The sequence below is a fragment of the Patagioenas fasciata genome, chromosome 7, assembly GCF_037038585.1.
Source record: "Patagioenas fasciata isolate bPatFas1 chromosome 7, bPatFas1.hap1, whole genome shotgun sequence".
Classification (NCBI taxonomy): Eukaryota; Metazoa; Chordata; class Aves; order Columbiformes; family Columbidae; genus Patagioenas; species Patagioenas fasciata.
The window spans coordinates 34604602-34625995 of record NC_092526.1 but is presented as its reverse complement, the minus strand read 5'-3'; the positions used below and the strand labels follow the sequence as shown (position 1 = coordinate 34625995).

Sequence of the window (21394 nt, the reverse complement as noted above, 5' to 3'; positions counted from 1 at the left end):
TTGATTAAGAAATAAAAATTTTTTTTAAATTAAAAATCCTATTATGGGGCAGAGTTTCTGAAGGTTGTTCATGGAGACCTTTTTGGTCCCAGAATTTAACAACATGAAGTGTGAATCCTTTCTGCACAATAATACGGAACACAGTCTTAAAAAAAAAAAAAAGAAACACACTTTTTTTTTTTCCTGCCAGTGTTCTTGGTTTTGTTATTCAGTAGATGCTGAATTAAATTGGATTTTGTGTCCATCATTATTAAAATGTGAAGTGTGTCGGTCACAAAGCATACATTTCAGGGCAGTTAGCTGAATAATTCTTTTCTTTATTATCCCAAATTACTGCTGAGCTCTGGAGAGGTGAGCAGTTTAGCCAATTATTGCCATTTGAGCTGGATTTGTGGGTGATTAGCTCCTGGTCGAATTCAGTCCTGGCAAGGGCTTTGAAGCCTTCGCTTGTGTGATTTTCACAGCAGTGAGGTAGGAATAGACGCGGCTAATGACAGGAAGGTCGCCTGGGTTATGTGACCTGTGAGGGGGGGCTCGGGTTTAGCAAATAGGGCATCCACAATAACAAGTGTGTCACTAACCCCGCCGTGCATAATCGGAGTTTTATAGGATTGTTGGAGATGCTGACAGCTCAATTAAAGTGTAACCCTTTGTACCATATACCCTGGCAGAATGACAGAAATATTACCAACAAAAAAAGGGAGGGGGCCACAAGGGAACTGGTTAAAGATCCAGTATTCTTTTTCTTTCCCCCCTTCATCGGAGCCTGCACAGAACAAGCTGCAAAAAGCATCCATTTGTGAAATAATAGGTTGTCCGGGGGAGGGGTATGGTGCCAAACATGGCTACAAAAAAAAAGCTTCTCTTAAGTGGTCTTCCTGATGTTTCTATGGAAACACTATAGTATCAGGATAGAAAGTTAAAATTGGGATTTAAGCTTTTCATGGCTTTTCTACCATGAGCCCCCCTCCCCCCCAAATCCCTACTTTATATAAAATATTGTGAAGAGAATTTCAGGGTTCAGGGAATGGAGAGCTACTATAGCGAGAGCCGTGTCAGCTACCTAAAAGTAATAACATCTACATGGTGACTGCTTTTTTAATATAATCCCTCCCAATGCTCAGTTTGTTTCTTAAGGAAAACAAGTATTTTGTTACTTCTTTTTCATGCCTGACCCTGCAGCCGTTTCTACCGGCGCCATTGTTTCCGCTCTTAGAGCCTTTTCCAAATTATTTGTGCCACACTATCGTGTTTGCTTGCACCGAATCCATTTCCCAACGTCATTTTTCCTTTTAGTTTTGGTCTAACTAGCAGCGTTTCACCCCAGACTGATTGGCGTGGATACTACCTTCATTTGTGGCCGGCGCAGTGCACGATGCCGGAGCAAGAGGTGGGAGTTCAAACGGAGCCCCTCGCTGCCGACTCCTCGGCTGCTGCCTCAGACCCCTTGGCATCAGCCGTCTGCTTTCCCCGACGCGAGGATAATGATTTGCATCGCAGCGCATTTCACATTAGCGCCAGCGATGGTGTCAGGGAAACCACAACTGCCAGTGCCAAGGGGTTAATAAACCAACTACTTGAGATTATTAAGGGCTGAAATTTATTTTTTTTTTTCATTTTTTTTAGCAGTCCAGGGTAAGTGGAAAAAACCTTGGAAGGCAACAGAGGTAGAAACTACTGTAAGGCAGAAAAATATTGTGACTTGCTCTAAGTGCTGTGCCTTGTTCAGAGTGGTAAACTGGGTTTAGAGCAACAGATGTGCCATTTCTTTAAATATGTATTTTGTTCTCCTTTGCCTCTACTCTGCCCTGGTGAGACTACACCTGGAATATTGTGTCCAGTTCTGGGCCCCTCAGTTCAAGAAAGACAGGGAACTGCTGGAGAGAGTCCAGTGCAGGGCAACAGAGATGATGAAGGGAGTGGAGCATCTCCCGTGTGAGGAAAGGCTGAGGGAGCTGGGGCTCTGGAGCTTGGAGAAGAGGAAACTGGGGGGTGACCTCATTAATGTTTACAGATATATAAAGGGTGAATGTCAGGAGGATGGAGCCAGGCTCTTCTTGGTGACAACCAATGATAAGACAAGGGGCAATGGGTACGAACTGGAACACAAGAGGTTCCACTTAAATATGAGAAGAAACTTCTTCTCAATAAGGGTGACAGAGCCTGGACCAGGCTGCCCAGGGGGATTGTGGAGTCTCCTTCTCTGCAGACATTCAAACCCGCCTGGACACCTTCCTGTGGAACCTCATCTGGGTGTTCCTGCTCCGGCAGGGGGATTGGACTGGACGAGCTTTTGAGGCACCTTCCAGTCCCTGACATTCTGTGATTCTGTGATTTTACAAAGTCTAATTTTAGAAATAATCACAAACTAGGGCTAACAAGCAAGTGCTCCTTCCACTAAGCTGTCAGTTGAAGGAGTACTCACAAAGTCTCCTGCTTTGAGTATCTCCATCCTTTAACGGTGTGTGTTGCGTTGTTTGATGCGCCTGTTTGGGGCTCTGGGGCGTTATCATGGCTGTTGTGCAGACGAGTGCAGCTTTGGGCTTGCAGCGCTCAGCCAGAGCAGGGTGCATATTCCTGCATCCTGCAGCAGGGCTGGGTCTTCAGCTTCACATTCACATTCTTCTTTGGACACTAGCATGACTGCTCTTGAGTGATCATCTTTCTGCTCATTAGGTGGGTGAATGTGATGTGCTGCTTGTTCTCTGGTCCCCAAACTGCACTGCAGTTGTTTTTTCTCAAGCTCATCATGCTTATAAGTCAGGGAAGTAGGTTCCTATGCTGAGAAACATCCTGAGGAATCCTTGTCCATGCCGTGTTGGAAACACATACCCTACCTTTTAAAAAACTGCAGCTGCAAGCTGACGAGTTGTGAAAACTTCCCTTAAAATTATTTGCTGTATATCAGAGGAACATGTGCCTTACCCACAGTTGGCAGGTAAGGTCAAAATCTGGAAGGTGAATTGTTGGAGCAGTCATTAAAAATAGAAATGCAATAACAATGAGCACTAAGTTTGTTCTCTCCATTTACCATTTAGTGCTGAGGTTCCTTGCAGGAATTCAGTAGCCATTCTTCGTTAGAGGTGGCAATCCTCATTGCTGGTGCTGCATTGAACTGTAAGACTTGCTTAATCAGCACTGAGCCTTTTTTTTTTTCAATCTTTCCAATTCTTTTTTTTTATTATTTTTTGGTTGCCTGTGTGCAGACAGCTTGGCAAGTAATGAGTTGCAGGTTGATTGTGCATCAAGTTTTAGCAAAGCTATTATCTTCTGCTCCGAGTCAGATCTTAGAGTTTCTCTTTTCTTTGACTCCAGATGGAAATAGCGGCTGATCAGCCTCAGCATTAGGTAACCATTCATGGTGTAATTACCTGCTGCGCTGAGTTATTGCCTTGTGTTTAGGGGAAGTTAGAAGAGAATTGGGTTCAATGTTCTGATTTCATTTCCTTGTAAAGCTGGTGTATGACATAAAAATTTGAATAGTTTCTTCAGTGGGGAAGCATCTTTGTATCTGTAGCAAAACTGCTACTGCTGCACTGCCAGTTTCTAAGGAAGGTGTGTGGGTTTTTCCTGTGTGCGCCTGGCTGCAGTAAGAATATACAGGGTGTTTTAGGAGGTTTTTTGCTATGTTATTGTTAGATACTGAGGCTTGAGAGCATTTGGGGTCTCCTGTTTTTAGATCTCTTTAGATGCACCCCACTTTCTTGTAGCGTTTGTTTTGTGATTAAGTTGGTTCCCGGTTGTGCCGTGTTGCTGTGCGAGATGCTTACTACAGGTTTCCAACTATAAAAAGTTGGACAGCTTCTAGAAGACCAAGCAGCATTCCCTTAAATTCCTGGCAAGACAAAAAAAAAACAACCAACACTACTGAAGTTCAGGAGATCAAGAAAACAAGTTACTTTTGTGTGGAAGGATTACAAATACATTGACCATCTTCAGCAGTTTAGTTTCCCAAGAGGATTAGTTGCACATTCTGGTATCTGCTCAAATTAATTGTTGAAGAGAGAGCAGAGACAACCATAAGCTTCCTATAGCATGCAAATATGGTTTGTAGATGAAATAGTTTGAGCTTGCATCTACCATATGCTGAAAGAATGGACTTTAAGACTAGGAAGCTGTTACAGTTAAATGTTCTGGAAGCAAAAGTTATTAATTAAGAATTAATCTCTTGTTTGTTATTAGGATGAGCTAGATTAGTCCCAGTGCTGCTGGCCAGACTAGCTAGAACTGGCTAGTCATGCAAACCTGGAGGATTTATCAGCGTTTGTTTACCATGTTAATAGATTTAAAGGAAGCGGATGTTTTATTGACCAGAATTTATATATAACTGTTAGTTTGTGATCCTGACTACGAATGGTTACCTTTGCAGTTATTTGAGGGATGATGTTTCTGATGAGCGTGAATTTTTTATTTTGGGAACAGGATGCAAATGATAGAGCTGTAGAAAATTCATAACACTGCTACCTGCTAATCATAGTTATGAGAACTAAAGACCTGAGTGGAAAATTAAGAATTTATGCTGTTAATGATGAAGTGCCAGATTACATATTTCATTCTGTCAAAACAGCATCAGGGTAACAGTATGAGGTAGGCTAAAAATTAAGGAGGGGAAGCAAAAAAAGCTTGCCTGATGCTAGTGCCTCAGCCATGGCAGTGGTGTAAGCTTCTAAAAGAAAATAGAAACCAAAGTATCATGTTTTCTTTTCCAGAAGGTCCAGTCATGGCTCTGTGGAATTCCAAAGGGCCATTATTGCTTGGCATGCTAAGAAAAGTAAAAATGTAGCAAATCCTGGTAAACAAACAAAATAAAGCAAAAACTAAACAAACAAAAATTAAATGTTCAAGTCAAGTGCTACAGCTGGAGCACATGCAAATAAACTTGCAGTCAGTTAAGCTGTGATCACTGGTATTATCCTGTTTGTGAAGCCATTCATATCTTGTGGCCCCTGGAAAATCCAAAATACACAGGAAAGTGGGAGAATTAAAATAGAGCATAACAGGACGTGCAAAGGATGTTGCTTCCCACACAGGATAAAATTCTGCAGGCCACACAGTGGCCATGGACATCCCTCTGATGGTCAGCAAGCGCATTCTGATGACATTTATTTGTGGGAAGTATGTCAGTCTGTTCTGCTGCCATCTGTCTGTCCTGCCTGAAAAATTAAGGTGGCTCACCTGCCAACATCTTCAATGCACTATTAAACAGCTTTGAGAGGTCACTCTTTTAAATGCCAATAATTTGCTGCTTAATACCTGAAATATTTCTGTAAAAAAAAATGCGTAATTATTTCACCATTTGTCTTCATTTGCTGTTTAAGCAAGCAAATTTTGCAGCTCATGGGAAGCCATCTGGAGCGGTGAGATTCAGCTGATTACTGTGTATTCAGATGAACTGTGTATAGATCCTTTGACTGGTGTTGGGCGTTGGTTTCTTGTTTTGTGTTTTTTACTTTAAGTGCAATCAGCCCTTCACTGGTGGCTTTTCCTGAGCTGCTGCAGAGCCTGCTGGCAGCCTGGGACTTCTCCTGGGGCCCTGGAGCTCAACAACATAAGCTGATTGACTCAGTTAGGGCCCCAGTCTCTAACAGCAAATGCAATCAATAAATCTTTGTTGGTAAATAATTGCTATTGAACAGAGTTTTAATATAAATTTATGAGTGGTGTTTTATCACAGCTTGAGGCTACAGCAAGCCACTGAGTGATGGATTTCAGATAACACTTACATTCATTACATTAACTTTGTAAGTTATTTAAAGCTTGTACACTTAACATTGCTTTTGGCTTGCAATGACCTCCTGGGACTAGACGTAGCATACACATTACTAATAAAGAGCTCGCGGTGCGTACAGATGGTTCCTCCGTTTGCTTTGTACCGTGACGTGGTTCCTCGAGCAAAACTCAAGACGTGAAGTTCGTGTGCTCTGGTTGAAGTTTTTTCCTGTGGCTCATTAAAAGTACAGCCAGCGCAACCTGGTAGGAGAAGCGTTCCTCCATTAGATGCAGAGCTGCAGTTTTGTAGGGAACGTGGTAAAAATTTAATTTGAAGTGTGAAATTCCTCACGGTTCATGAGCAAATTGGAGGTGTTGAATTCTTAGTGTTGGATCTGGGAGCTTTGAGTCAGCTACGTTGAACTGCAGGGCTAAAGTTGCAGATGGAAGATTGTAACAAATGAAAGATTTCATACAAATTAGGAGAAGTAGTGTTATCTGATCAATAATAATTTAGGTAGACATTTCAGAGAAAAAAAAAAAATCAGTGTTTTGAAGTAGAAGTTGATCTACTTAGTCCCTTACTGCATAGCTTGGAAACTAAATGTGATTTTTCTGATGTGCTGTGTGTATGTGGGGCTTGTTTGGCCATGACTGGAGACGTGCCCAAGCTACCTCTACATTGCCTCAGACCTACCAAAGGTCGATGGGAACCCATGTATGTCTTTTCCTAGGCAGAGTAGCTGATGTGACCTAAATGTAGATATAAGATGACCTTTTTCTTCTTTTTTAAGTAACATTTCTTGTCATATCTGGGCCATTTTTTTTTAAGTTTAGTTAAAGTGCATTTATAACAGATCTAAACTCTGATACTTGGAGCACTTCTCCAGACCATTCTATATGATTATCACAGGCAAAGTGCTGGTCTCTGGCCTTGGTGGGGTGGAAATGTGGTTTATATGGGCTTCTCTGCTTCGTAACACCTTAAGTTGGCTCCTTGTATTCAGGGCAGCTTCCTCTGCAGAGAAGATATTTTTAATTCTCAAATAATACAAAAAGTTGTTCTTTTTGCCAACGTAGTGCCTAAAGAACATGGATTGGAAAGTCTGGTTTGTTACTTAGGTACAAATGGTACGTATTTAATGTTGAGTATTATTTTTTAAATGAAAGCACAGAGTTCCATTTTAAAAGCAAGGTGAAACCCCATTTTGAATGTATTTTTTTGCATTTAGATACAAAACCAGAATTTCATAATTCACACCTAGCTAGTAGCAAAACCTCTATGTAGTAAAACTCATGAAAATAGTGGGGGTTTACCATTTATTGAGTTTATAATTGTCATGAGTTGAAACTCATGTAAGTGATGACACGTTTTCTGTATACCAACGGGATAGTTAAAAAGGTGTCAAATACATATCTATTTTTCTTTCTTCAAAACTTTAAAAAAAGACAAGGGGTAGGGGGGATCACCATTGTGATCCTTACAGCTTTTTTCCCCATTAAAAGGTCTGAAGAACAAACCAGTGCAGGGAGCGAGTAATTTTTTTGATCCCCACAGCACAGCGATAACTAGAACTGGGTCCCCCTAAACTCGAGCGAACGTACTGCAGGTGAGGTATGAAAGATAGGAAAGGTGAAGCCACAGATCACCTACTATAGACAAACATACAAGTCAAAGGGAGAAATAAGCTTTCATTTTTTAATAGAAGAAAACAACGTCTCTAACCACTGAAAGACAGTAATTGGGATGCGCGGCTTGCACTTGCAGAAGCTTTTATAAGAAAGGGTTTCAGAAACCCCGTTCTCTCTTGGAAAAGTTTGAGTTGTAGCAAGGCACGGCATCAAAAAAAAGAAATCTGACCCCCGGATGGTCAGAAAGTTCAGAGTTTGTGCCGCTGTTTAACGCAGTCATCCAACACGAGCTTTTCTTTACAGTCCCATCCACAGATTGCCTTGAATCCCAAAGGGCTGTTCTCTGAACTTCTTTTCCAGGTGTGGGTCTGGGAATGGGTGGTTGTGAATGCGTTTTTTCTGCTGGGATCATATCTGCGGTTGCGAAAGGGGAGTTGTTCTTTCGTGTGGGTTGTGGTGAGGGACTTAAGCTGAAAGTCAGAAATCTGGAATGGAGGAAGGAAGAATCTTGCCAAGCTCTGGAGGACTCTCCTGGCTCAGGCCGGCCCCTTGGACCCTCATGGCTTTGGGGTTGTGTCTGCAGAGAGATCGCTCTATAAAGCTGCAGGTTTAATGGGAAAACAGATACTTGACTTACTTTTAAGGTTTTCACCTGTTCTAACAAAACTCCATAGGAGTTGGAAACATCATGTGTGAAAGTGCATCTTTATCTTCTCTTTTCCTGGGTTTTTTAAGTTCCGTGGAAAATAGGAATTGAAAACTCATTTTACAGGGATTAGAGAACTGAAGTTTGTATTGGTTTAGGTTCCTCGTTGTGATTTAATGAAATGAACTGTCTGCTTGTATCTGACCTTGATCTGATGAACCAGTGAGTGCCAGCGGTAGTACTGTACGTGGTGTCTCTTACATTTCTTACATTTCAGCAAGACTTCCAATAACCTAAGTACTGTATGAATTCATTAGGAACCGCTTTCTGACTTGGTTTTGGAAATCCGTATTTCCTAGGGAAGTGCGTTGCTAAAGTGTGGATTGTTTTATGACCTTCAGTTTGCTACAGCATGTCTTTTGCTTTTCTAAGTTACTTTCTGTTTTTAAGCTGAGAACAGGTTAATATGCAGTAATAGTCCTGCTCCATTTAAACACGGTGACTTTTTATCTCAACTGTTGACAGTATTCATCACTGTTTAGGTTGAATACAATTTGTGGAAAGGTGAGTTGCCTTGCTCACCTCCTTCCCTCTCTGATTTGTTTATTAAATTATCCAGAATGTATTTGGAAAACTTTGTATGTGGAAAACTTTGTATTTGCCCTGTTTCCATTTTGCTCCTCTTGCCTGGAATTGGTGTCTCTCTTGCTGGAATGAATGGCTGTGAGGGTTTCCATTGCGGGTTCACCTTACTGCAGAGGGAATCAGAATATAAACCTGTGCTCTTCCCTGCTTGTGGAGAGGCTGAGCCTGGAAAACAAGGGATCCCCAGGAACACACTGAAGGGAGTACAGACCAAACATCAGGATCCTCACTCAACCTTGGGTTCATCATTTATTTTGGAGGGCCAGGAAATACATTGAGGGTTGTGTCTTTATCAGCTAGGCCTGCATGTGGGTAACCTTACTCTGCGTCACATTAAAATGTGCCTTCCTGAGTCATGGAATTCAGTGCGGAAGGGTTTTCTCTACCCTTTGGACAAAGCCAGGGCTGATACAGTGTTTTGTGTTTACACGACTTGCTTTATGAAAGCCGCACTTAGAGATTTTCCTCCTAAATTGCAAGCACTGAAACAACCAATGGAGAAAACACGTCATGAGAGAAATGGGGAAAAATGAGTAACTTGGAGGAAGTAATATAAAAATAAGAAATAAAAATGTTGGCAACTATGTTTCTCTCTTTCTGTACTTTAAGTAGTCATGCATTGGCAAAAGAGTGTTTAATCTCTTTTATTTTTTCCTCTAACAGGGTATGCTGCTAAAGCGAAGTGGCAAGTCACTGAATAAAGAGTGGAAGAAGAAATACGTGACGTTGTGCGACAACGGTGTCCTGACCTACCATCCTAGTTTACACGTGAGTACACCATGCTCTCTGCATGTTCAGCAACACCAGGCCCTGATGGGGCAGTGTTAGTGAGTTCGTAATGACGTGATTTTGCTGAGCCCTCTTTGGTGAAAAAACTTCTTTCTGTAAATAAAATTCCCTAGTGAAAGCCTGAGAGTGCAGCTGAGTTGAATCCTCTGGAAAAAGGGGATTCCCTTGCGTCCCAAGAGGCAGCTGATATGATTTAAGCCTTTGTTTTGTGCTGATGCTTTTATGGACTTCTTGTCAGTCCAGGATTACAGAAAAACAACAGAAGTGTTTTATAAGAGAAAACATCCTAGATGTAGTAAAGAGTGAGGAAAACTGATATTCATTTATTTAGAAGTAAGTTCTGAGCAGCCTTTTGAAAATGCCATAGCTATCAAAATATGTGCCATAAAACATTTTAAGGTTGGGGTGTCTGCATTGTCTCTGCCCAAGGATGCCATCTGGCCCTCTCCGAGTGTGGAGAACAATCCCTGGGTATGGTTTTAGGGGTGGAAGGAGCACAGTGATCAGAGTCAGAACTAGCCCAGCCATCCACTCTGGCCATGCCAGCAGCAGGAAAGGTGAGATTTGTCAGAGCTTGTTCCATGCCAGAGCCATTCAAAAGACAGAGCCCACGTGGAGACTTGCATCTTGAAACTCCCAGGAGATTCCCAGCTCCCTCACTTGCAGTGTAGTACAGGCAAGAATAAAACACAGAAAAGATGGTATGAACCTCACCATGGTCTTGGGAATCATCTCAGGTCTTAGATTTTATCATCATGTTCTATATGAAAATGAGAGGGTGGCCAGTTGTAACATTTTAGGGTGAGTTCATTCTAAACCTTTTGTTGTCATTTTGAGCTCCAGGGCAGTTCTTCATTATGGAGTGAAAATCATGGTTTCAAACAGATGCGTTTCTGTAGATGTGCACTGGGGCTTACAGACCTGCATGTGGGTCTGGCAGGAGCTTCTGCTTCAGGTGGGTGATGTATTGGGAGCCCCACTCATGCTGTGCTTGCACCAACTTGCCATACTTTGACTTGGCACAAGTTTTCATAGTCTTACATTCTGCCATATAATGCTTTGCTGTGGTTTCTGATGTTATGTTCTTGTCTCTTAAAAAATATTTAATAGGTTAGATGGCAAATAACTTCAAGGCATTGCTACTTTCCATCAGAAATCTTGTCCTTCATTCCTTATGTTCTGGGCCAAGGTTTTGCCTGGTTTTTCACTGTTACCTTTTGTGACACCGAATAAGTCTACCTGGCCTCTTTGGCCGTTTTTTAAATTTGGAGAATTCTGTCATTAAATAGTCCCAAAATACCTGAACTGTGTGTCGATATTGCTCACGGAAGGGAAGCATGGGTACTGCGTGCCTTTGAGGCAGCCCCCGTGGAGCACCCACAAGGGTTTCCCTCAGGTTGTGTTGGCCAACTCTGTGTCATCAAGCAAGGAGGAAGCAAGCTGCCATTGTTCACTCCCAAGTCCCTTCCTCGCTTTGTAGAAATGCTCTATTGTTCCTGGCAGTTGCTATGCACATGTTAGTTTTTCATTGCCTCTTGCAGACAATAGAGTACTTCTTCTCCGTAGGCTTCCCTGGAGCTGCTTAGTCTCCCCCAGAGTGAGAATCCATTGAGATTAGAGGTAATTACTTTGAGATTAGAGGTAAATCCATTGGAGATTAGAGAGAATCCATTTAAAGAAGAAGTAATTACTAGCCTGTAATTGTTTCCTTCTATCCCCCACCGTGCCCTCCCACCCCCAAGAAAAAGGTACACGGCTCCGTATTTCCATTTGCGTAGACGGGCGAGGTTTGCACCGTGCTGCTTTTCCCTTGGCTGTGTGTGGGTGGGTGCTGGTGAGGGACCGTTCTTAGCTCCTTCCTGACAAGAAGCTACTGGGGTAAATATTGTACTTGTGCAGGGGCTTCTTAAGACACCTTTACTGCATCTGCTCCCCAGGAGTATCTAGGGTTCTGCTCATATATGTTAAAATCTTACTATGATGTGATTTTTCATATAAATTATGCTGGTTTAATGCCCTATTTCTCTTGTGTTTAGCCTTCAAAGAGTGGCTGCACTACTTCTACAGTATGTTTTCATACTGTCAATTACTATTTATTGTCGATTAACCATTGTTAATATACCCTTGCAGAGCGTTCTTCATCCATGAGGCAGTAGTATGTGAGTAGCATCTTCTCTATCCTGTGAAAACCAACGTGGGAGGAGGAGGCAGGACTAGATACTTGAACTCAGTTGAACTCCCAGTACATTTTGTACAAAACTTCGTGAGCAGGAAAGTCATAATTTTGTCCTGGCTATTGCTGAGTGAATGGGATTTCTCCCAAACAGGACTCTGATAATGTGTTTCTGGGTCGGTTTTGATAGTGTTTATCTGTATTTGCTTGTTGCTTTTTCTCACAGCAAGCCAAAGAAACTGATGAGTTTTTAATACTGTGCTTGCATTGCCATATGGGATAATTTCTTAGATTTTTTTGAAAAATAAGGACCTTACTTTGGTGAACCTTCCTATTAAATAGCATTGAAGAAAAGAACTTCTGTCAAACGTATGAAGTCAGTTTCCTAAACTCGTAAAAAGCCTGGCTCTAATCTGACGTGTTAGTTAGATTTGGGTTATTTCAAGTATGCAGGTCATTTTGGTTACACAGAATTTTGCAGTTGTAATTCTGTGAAGCGAAAGGTGGGCTGGCCTCTACTGGTGACAGGAAGATATTTGGAAGATATTGTCGTCTTTCCACACTGTGGTTTGAGGCAGAACACAGGATTTTGTTGAACATCTTTGTTGCAGGAAGCTATTATAATATTTAATGACTGATAGTGAGCACTGTAGTAAATACAGCTTGAGATTTGGCCAGAAGTGGATCAGTTGTATCTACTGTCAGATATGTTTAGTTGCAGCTCAGGCTTGAAGGCAATGGTTTGTAGTACAGTGGATCTGCCTGTATAGCGGAAACCCACTGTTGTCCTCCATGAATAAAAGACTGGCTACAAAATGAAAGGTTTTGGGGTGGGGAGTGAAAATCAAATTAGTACCATTCTTACAGAGGAGGTGTCCCTGGAAGGGTCAGGCCTGTTTGGCAGGACAGCATGTTGAAATGACAGTTGTATTGTGCCAGCTAAATGAGTAACTACTAATGCCACCGGGTTGACATTTGACACAATAGCTAAATTCATATTCCTTCTTTTCAAGAAAGTGGTGGGAGAGAAAAATGGGAAAAGAAAAATATATGTACATAAGTACCCTACTGTTTTCTGACTTGGTCATGTCAGGTTTTTTTTCAAGAACCTCAAACCTTCCCATCCCTTGGGATGCTGAGGAGCTATACCGATAGAAAATGGTGGGGATAATGAGAGAGAACTTTGACCCGCAGGCTTCAAAGTTCACCATAGCTACCTATTCATCTTACGCTTCTGGAGTAGAGCCGTTGAGTGGATGACTAGAATTCTTGCCAACAAATTCAGTGTCAGCATCCCCAAAGGGACCCAGGGGAATTTGTCTAGGCATCTCTTGGCTTTTAATGGCAGAATGCCACGTGCGAGGGCTCCCGAAATGTATTCACCAGGGTACCTGCTGGGCAGCGCTACGTGTCGCTTCTTTATCTGAGCCTTATCCCGATGAATAGGTGATGATGTTTCACCACTGTCTGTCTGCCAAAGGGTTGCCATTGTGCTACAGGTCAGTAGATGACAAAACTTTAGCTGTGGATGTCCATTTTCTGCTCTTGTATTCCCATCATCATCACTGCCCCTCATTTATGAGTTTATGAAAAGAAGGAAAAAATAGTTGAAAACAGCTTTTTTTTTTTTTTTTTAGGAAAGGGTGCTTTTTTTTCCTCCTTTTGTATTAAATCTGTTCTAGATTTGAAATAAAATTTGAAATAAAAGCACAGTGCTGTGGCACCTTATAGGGGAAGAACAGTTTCTTAACCATGTGGGAAGGAAGGTCTGATGCCCATCTATAACACACATGGTATGTAAATCCCAGCAAGGTTGGGTTTTGCTTGCCGATGTGTGTATCGCAGTAAAGCTGCTTTTTAACCTTGCTCCTGTCCTGGTTTGGTAACCTGTGTTGAGGCTTGTAGGAGTGATTGAGGGGGAAACCTGCCTTTATCTCCTGGAGAACTGTGTGCACTCACCTGATTCTGCTCAGTTCATCTGACAACAGCCACAGTTTCAAAATTCTTCCTTAAAAATCATGCTGACTGAGTGAGTGGCCTATGTGAGCTAACTCAAAGGGAGCATTAGCAAAGCTGTTCCATCCTCAAATAAAATGAATTTCAGCCTGGTAAGAAGTCATATCCAACACTAGGCTAAACTCTGTGTGGCAGGTTCAGCAATATATTATACAGACACATCTTGAAAGATGATACAAAACAAACCCAATTCATAGGCCAGTAAAATTCCTTGAGAGTTGGGATGGGGGACTGGGCTTTCATTTGAGCTTTCTTGCTTGGCCGTTTCCTACAGGAAAAGCAGACCTTGTGAGAAATGGAAGGCTATGGAAAATGTCCTGTATGTTGGTATCTGGAAGTGTTGTAGATCAATGCACTTCTTTCAGGCCCCATAATACACAACATTTTTCTTAGAGCTGCATTTATAATTTTTGACCATTATCAGTTCTTATGAATAATTTGAAAATGGAAAGTGTGCTTGCGTATAAAGTATTCTGTCTCTCCACATCTTTAAGACCGCTGAGTCAGCAGCTGGGCCCTCCACTGGTAGAGCGGGATGTTGCTCCGGCCAAGGGACCACCACTTGCCTTTGTGGCTATGAATAAGCAACCACCTGCAGACATCGCTTCGGCTCAACTTTGTTTTCAGGGTTGCATTACCTCAGGCTGTTTAATAGCTCCAACTGTGCTGTTTGTGTTGCTTTAATCAAAATACTCATGCCCTTGTATATTTCTGAAATATCATCGTGTATGCCCTTTTTCCCCCTGCCCCTATTTTTTGCTTCAAAGGAATGTAAAGCTGGATATTGGCTGGCTCTGAGAGTCCTCCTAGCTGGCCTTTCCTGTGAACAACTAATCCTCAAATCAGGCTTTGGTAAATACATATTTGAACTGACAAAAGGGCATGCATGCGTTGCTTTTCACATAAGATGTAGCTCTACCTCCTGAAAGAGCAGTGACCAAACCAAATCCTACAGAGCAAAAACAAGGGTATAGTTTGGGTGGTGATGCAGATAAATCTGTCAGAAGCACATGAAAGTTTTTATTATAGTTATTGCATTTGCCTAAACCATTGGTTAAGGTAGACAAAATGAACAATAGGAACAGTTAGAAAACATGTGTGTAGTAATTGCTTATTACAGTTGATGAGTTGATACCCTATTTTTTCTGCTCACCACAACCGACATTCTCTGGAAGCCTCTTCATCAAAGCCTTGTTCAGAGCAGCATTCTCCTTTCTAACAGGATTGACTTAAATTTCCCAGGGCTTTCCTTTCTTAATTCTAGTATGTTTCGCTGCGAATTTACATTGGTTTCTGGTGATAGCTAGAAGATAACCAACCTGTATGGAAAAAAATAAGTGTCAATCACACTCCTGAAATTTTTTTTTTTAAAGATAACCAAACATAAAACATAACCTATGATGTTTTAAAAGCAAAAGAGGCTTTTGTGAAGTGGTATAGCTGTAGAGATCACTCATTCACTTTATCGCTTCGTGGTAAACTTTATTATCTTAAAGATGTAGTGGATTGAGGATCAGTTTCAAAGAAAAACTTAAAAATGGATGAAGAAAATTGAAGCAAAAATGTGTTTGCCCTCCTTAAGTGAGCCCTATCATTCGGGATAGCTGTCAAGGCAAATTATTTTCCACCCCCTTGGCTTTGCGGCTTTTCGAACTAGAAATAGTCTTGCTTGAAAGTGCCAGTGCACCTGTTCTTCTCAGTGAAAAATCAGACTGTATTTGCTGGTGATCAGCAAGCCACCCTGTGAAATAACTCCTTAAATACATAATCCCCATCGCTGGGGAGGGAGAAACTGATTATTCACAGTAACTTCTCACAATCAGTCCTATGGCTTGTTACAGATACTCACAGGTCGCTAAACGCACAAACAAGATGAACGTGAAGCATTTTCTATTTCAAGTCCATTCATTTTGGAGGGCATGACAAGATTTATCGTGTCGGTAGCAGAGGATGTTGTAGCAAACACAATTCTGCTGCTGCAGAGCCGTGCAAACTTGCAGTATGTAGTAAGGAGCACCAAACACACATTTTGGTGTCATGTCGACTCTCTTCAAAAAGACAGGCAAAATTTTTGGTTTCTGAATGAGCTGCAATTGAAATGGCAAAAGGCAAGCTATTAATTATTCACAGAGTTTTATAAAATTAGAGCTTCCTGTCCAGCAGAGCTAACTGCTGTGGATATAAATGCTTCATAAATTACTCAGGATGGTAAAACTCTGATTTGTCTTTTACAGCAGTTCTTGTTACAAAGTCTGAATGCGAAGTGAAGTGAGGACATAAAAATTTTCTTAAAATTTTATGAAAATGATCCATTAAAAAAAAAAATCAAGATCTTGTGAAACTGCTTTTTTTCTGTTGAAAGTGTTGCCCTGTCTTCCTCCCACACCCCTGCAACGCTGATCAAACTGGTAAGCACCACAGTATAGATAAAGTCAATGCTTTTTAGTACTGAAACTTAATGTTCTTGATTCCTGATGTGAACAAAACAGATGTGAGATGACCTTCTTTTTGTCAGGACAGGGTGCTTTAAGGGTGATCAGTGTTTTCCAGAATGCATTTTCATATATATTATGAAGCCAAACAAAATCATGCCCATATTTATATGCAAGAGGGTAGGATGGCTAATTTAATGGGAACATTTGATGAATATATTCCACTGTGGCTCATAACCTGATGGTAGGTTTGTTGCTGAGGTCCTTCCTGGGAAGGGGGCATGAGGAGTTGGAGACTTTTGTTTCTTCTTAGGTGTGCCTGTGGCCCCAAATGGAAACCAATCAAGGAGCGATTTATGTTCATTAAGTGCTTGTCAAAACTGAAAAATTTTCTAATCAACAGCAATCTAGCTGAGGCCCCTCAATGGCTGGGAGTGTCGCCTCCGCAGTATCGGCTATTTGCCTGTTACAACTCTAGGCTAGAAATCCGCTGATGATTACATTAGGCTAAGCTACGAAGTAAATGAACCATGTCTTATTTAGGTGCAACTAGCTTCAGTGTAGTCCTGCCCCGCAGGGCACTTTATAGCGTTTTATGGCTTTAAAATTAGTGTAGCTTCCCATTTGCTGCAGGGTGCTGCATGTTATGCCTTTGAACTCAATAAGCAAAGGGAAGGGGGCCTTTTGTTTTTTTTCTCCCCCCCTTTTCTTCTTTTTGCAGTTTAGCAATTTTGTTTTGCATCTTTTCCAGACGGTGTTTTGCAATAAAAATGTCTGACTGCCATGTAAAGGCACAAAAGTCAAGGCTCCATCCGTTTACCGGTCTGCTGGGGGTTTGGGGGTTTTTCTCTCGTTTGGGGGGAAGGGGATTGGGTTTTGTTGTTCGGAAGCAGTTGTCGCTAAGGGTGAACAATAGGTTTTGTGGGTCCAGTAGGTCAGCTCGCGAAATAGGAATTGTGTTTCAGAAAATAGGCTACACACAGTCTTTAAAATGTCATCCAGGGGTGCAGCCATAACCTTCGTTTTCCATAATAGTTTTTATTTTGCCTGAGATCAGGAAACTCTATCTCAGCCTCAGTGAGCTAAGCCTTAGGAGTGTTTTGTCCGATTGAACGGTGGGGAAAAACTGCCATGAAATGAAGGTATTTTTCTCAGAAGCTCAGTGTAAACGAGGGACAGATCTGGGAAGGATCCTGGGTCTGGATCAGTTCCTACCACTGGAAAAGCAGTCTTCTTCTGAGGCATTTCAGTAGCTCAAAATGAGAAAAATTTTTACATTCTTTTGTGCAATTATAGACATGGAAAGGCACTGATCTCGGAAGTATCTCTCTTGTTTGGTACGTCGTGTGTTGGAAAAGGGTGGCAGTGGGACCAGGTACATGGTGGAAGAAGCACGTGGGGAGGTTCTGTAGAAGGGAGCAGGTATTTTTCCAAGTGTTCATGTTATGACACATGGCAATCCCAAGATGAGGGGATTTGATGTGGGCTTTGAGTCCCATTCACCAAGATGCAAGACATGTAACTCCAACGAATTAGTTTCTCCCTCTCCACAGTCTAACTGAGCCCAGCCACAGGAGACCCTAATTGTTGTCTTCTGCAGCTTGATCGTTCTGTCTTCTAGGTGAAGTTTCTTGGCCAAGAAGAATAGGTTGCAGCATTAGCCGTTTCACTGCAATCCCAGGACAAAAGCACAGTCCAAAGCAGTTCTATCAGAAAGAGTCCAACTCAGTTTTCTGTTGCTGCCGGAGCAGAGCTGACCTTGCTGGCACGCTCGGCTGCTTCTGTGTGGTGCTAACCTGGCTGGGTAAAATGGTTTGGCGCTCATTCTTCACAAGCTTGTTTTCTTTTACCTTGGAAAATGCTTTGCAATTGGGCAAATCAAGAGGAAAACACCTGCCTTTAAGGATGGGAGGGTTTGTGCTCTCACTTTGCATGCAGGCAGCTGTACAGAAAGTATGGGAGATTTAGCCCTGAAGGTACTAACTGATTAATATTGTATTAAGTAACTCAGCAGTCATACACATTTTCTTGCTTAATACACTGATGGGGAAATACTTTGTTTCTGAAATACAACCTAGGTAGTAAAAAGGACTTTTTGTCTCTGTGTGTGATAAGGGTGACTGTCTCTTGTATTAGAGACATTTGAAAATCCTCACACCCTGTGACATTTTTGTTATCCAGTGTTACGTACCTAACACGAGCCCTTTATTTAATGCCACTTGAGGATCGTTCTAGGGAGGAAATGTGCTGCCACGTGCTCAGTGGTCCTTCAGTGACATGTGTGAGGTAACTTCAGCAGACGTGGACAATCTGGGTTTGATTTCCAGCTTCCTCCGAGCAGCACCCAGCACTTTCTTCTACCTTTCCCTTGGTCTGTCCTGGCTCCCCTGAAAAAGGGGCCAAGCAAGCAGCAGTAGCACTAAGCGTGGCTGTGGAAGAAGAGATTTTTGGCTGTTGTCTTCAGTCTTCTCGGCCAGGAGAACGTAGGCAGCTAGCTTGAAGCATCACATAGCCTGGGTTCAGCTTATGGTTCTTGGAGGGTCTTCTCTGGCTTTTAGGGCAATCAGAAGCCATTGTGATGCATGGGAGCAAGTTTAACCACCGCTGGCATTGAAAACAAAAGCTCCCCCTGCAAAATAGCAGTGTTTTTTTTCCTCTTTAGAAAATATCATCATACCCATTTGCTCAATTTGCATGTCTGAAAGGGTTCTGTTCAGTTAATTGATTAAATTAATTTGTGCTGTTGTAAACAGAGAGCTGTATTAAGAGCAGAACCTAAGTAATTTTACTTTACATTATTCTGTGTCATGGCACATCGTTTCTTTCTTACTCAAGGCAATTCATTTCATGGTGCTGTCAAATAATATTTTGTGTCATCCTCAGTCCATGTAGCTTTTACTATTTTCGCTGATATTTTAACAGTTTATTTAGTCCTCTAGATAATGGTCAATGGCCTTGAGTAGTCAAATTAACACCTCAGTGGCACTATATTTGAGCAAACCGCTAACGGTAACCTCAGAATGAAAAGCAATGAGAATCAATATAGCAAGCGTATTTTTAGGGTTATTGATTGATTGATGTGTTCTGGCCTTAACTTGAAGAGGCAGCATTGCCCCACAGCTGACTAAGATGAAGTTGCCAGTTACTGCTAACTGCAGGCCATTACCTGCGTAGTATTTCATGAGCCCGGAGATTAGATGGAGACCTTTTATAGTCCTTAGCCAAAGAAACGGCGGCATTCGCAGGGTCTGCAGTGCCTGCCCAGCTGCAGGAAGACGCTGCGCTGTTCTCCAGCTCGCAGCAGCTGTTGCTGTGAGAATTGGAGGCGACGTTGATTTGATTCAGCGTTGCCCGTGACTCCTGTAGGGATCGATTTGGGACAACTGAGGCACTAATGGCTTGTCTTGGCCCCCCCTGCCTCCGACAGCAGCTCCGCAGAAGGTGGGAGCCATGTGAAGCTGCTGTCAGCAAGCTGGGAGCTGTGGGTCTCCCCGCCACAACTCTCAATTGCTAGCAGGTTTCTCTCATTGCACCTCATTTGCATCTGGGACATCAATTAGCATGTTTGTTGAGGCTAATTGAATGAAACTCAATCATAGCTCTTAATTGCTTGACTATGTGAAAAGAAATCACATTAATGCAGCTAATTAAGTGTATGGCAATAGATGCAACATAATTAGGAGCGAAATGTAAAAAACAAGCGATGGCGAAGGTGCAAGTGCGGGGGTGCGGGGCGCTGCCTTCTCCTGTTATCCACACGTTTAGGGAGGGTTCCCTTTCCTTTGCCGCTTGCCTTATTTTTTTTTCCTGCATTGCTGAATGATGAACATGGACAAATTGAGAAGAAAAATGCAAATGGATTTGCAATTACTACTTTTTCAAGCTGTTGAGGGGCAGAAGATGGCACTTCTGGGGTGGCCCGCTGTTGAGTGGGCTCTAGGGACTTGTTAAGTGCAGTTTAAAAGTACTTGGCTTTGAATTACCCTCATGCCTTGTTAAAGGGTTTTTTCCCCTTTTTTCTCGGATCAGCATTTTCTACAACTAACATCTAGGGGAGTTATATCTGTAACATTTGCATATCAAAATCAGGCTTGCTGTCTTCTCTGTAACACAGCATATTCCAGATGACAGCAAGACCCTCATCTGTTCTAATCTGATCAAACCCTCCATTGCGCTTCAGAAGCTGCGACATTAGTTTGTAGTTTCAACTTTTATTCCCCGAGTGCGGATCTGAAGGGGCGCGCATGGGGGCGGATGTTTCGCCGACTGGAAACTTGGTCCTTGCCTCTGCTCCTCAGGGAAATGCGGAGATTATCGCTATGCATCTTGCACACAATAAAAGAGGCTTTATTATTTACATTTTATATATCCCTATAAATATTTAAGCTGACATTAATACCTATGTGGCATCTGTTGTGTTTGAGCACTTTTCGTATAATAACGGTATGGCTACAGCGTGTTTATTTCTTCTTTGCCAACGTTAACTTTCTCAAATGGTTTATAGCTTACCTAAGTCTGGTTTACCCTCAATTAAAAGGACTTTAATAACGCCCTGTCAAATCTCACAAGTTTGCAGGGTAGCAGGGCAATTGTACATGTTCTTCATCTGAAGATTTTGGAATAAACATCTCCTTCTCAAATTTAAATGGAGTATGCTGGTAGTTGTACGTTAAGTAAAACGTGTCTATTAAAAAGAGTACATGCTGAGGTTTAGACACAATCCGATTAAGCCTAATTTTAGAGCCCATAAGCAATAAATGCTCAATTATGTTCTGCTTATTGTATTTTAATTTGTGAAGAACTGTCACTGAACAAGAAAGTTACGCCAATTTGATAATGTATACATGAAACAGTTTTGTTCATTTCTCTCTAATACCTAGTGAATGAAATTTTATTAATGGATTGCCCTTGTTTCTTTTGGCAGCAGAGCTCTGCCTGCTTTCCCCTCAAATTGTTCAGACCCCCCATTTTTACTGTTAATAATTCTCAGGCAGCTGTGAGGGGATAAAAAGCTGGTGTGATGGTTTAGTTTGGGGTTTTTATCACAGATTAACATTAGCTGTGAAGAAATGAATGCTTGTCCACTGGTAGATTTTTGATGGGTTTTTTTTAGGGGAATATATAATTTGGGTTGTAAGAACTGTCAAAGGTAGAAGGATTTTTGTGAGGGAACTGATGGCTCCTGGAGCTGTGGCAGCAGTGATATAGACCTCAGATGTCCTTTTAGTCCATTTGGGTATTTACTTGTAAAACTGATGCTCTGGTGGTGTACAGGTCTGTATGCCACAGGTTTGGAACCAACCTAGTTAAATATTGGTAGACTTTCATATACCACCTGTAATTTGCCTATAG

The 21394-nt window shown here is 41.9% G+C and overlaps 1 protein-coding gene across 12 annotated transcripts in view; it reads left to right on the top strand.

Moving 5' to 3' along the window:
* AGAP1 (ArfGAP with GTPase domain, ankyrin repeat and PH domain 1) overlaps positions 1-21394 on the top strand; it is a 374152-nt gene that overhangs the window by 213098 nt on the left and 139660 nt on the right. For all 12 annotated transcript variants that reach the window (XM_071811326.1, XM_071811327.1, XM_065841627.2 and 9 more), the window contains one exon: positions 9296-9400. In XM_071811326.1, coding sequence (XP_071667427.1) covers positions 9296-9400 — 105 coding nt within the window. The remainder of the gene's footprint in view (positions 1-9295; positions 9401-21394) is intronic.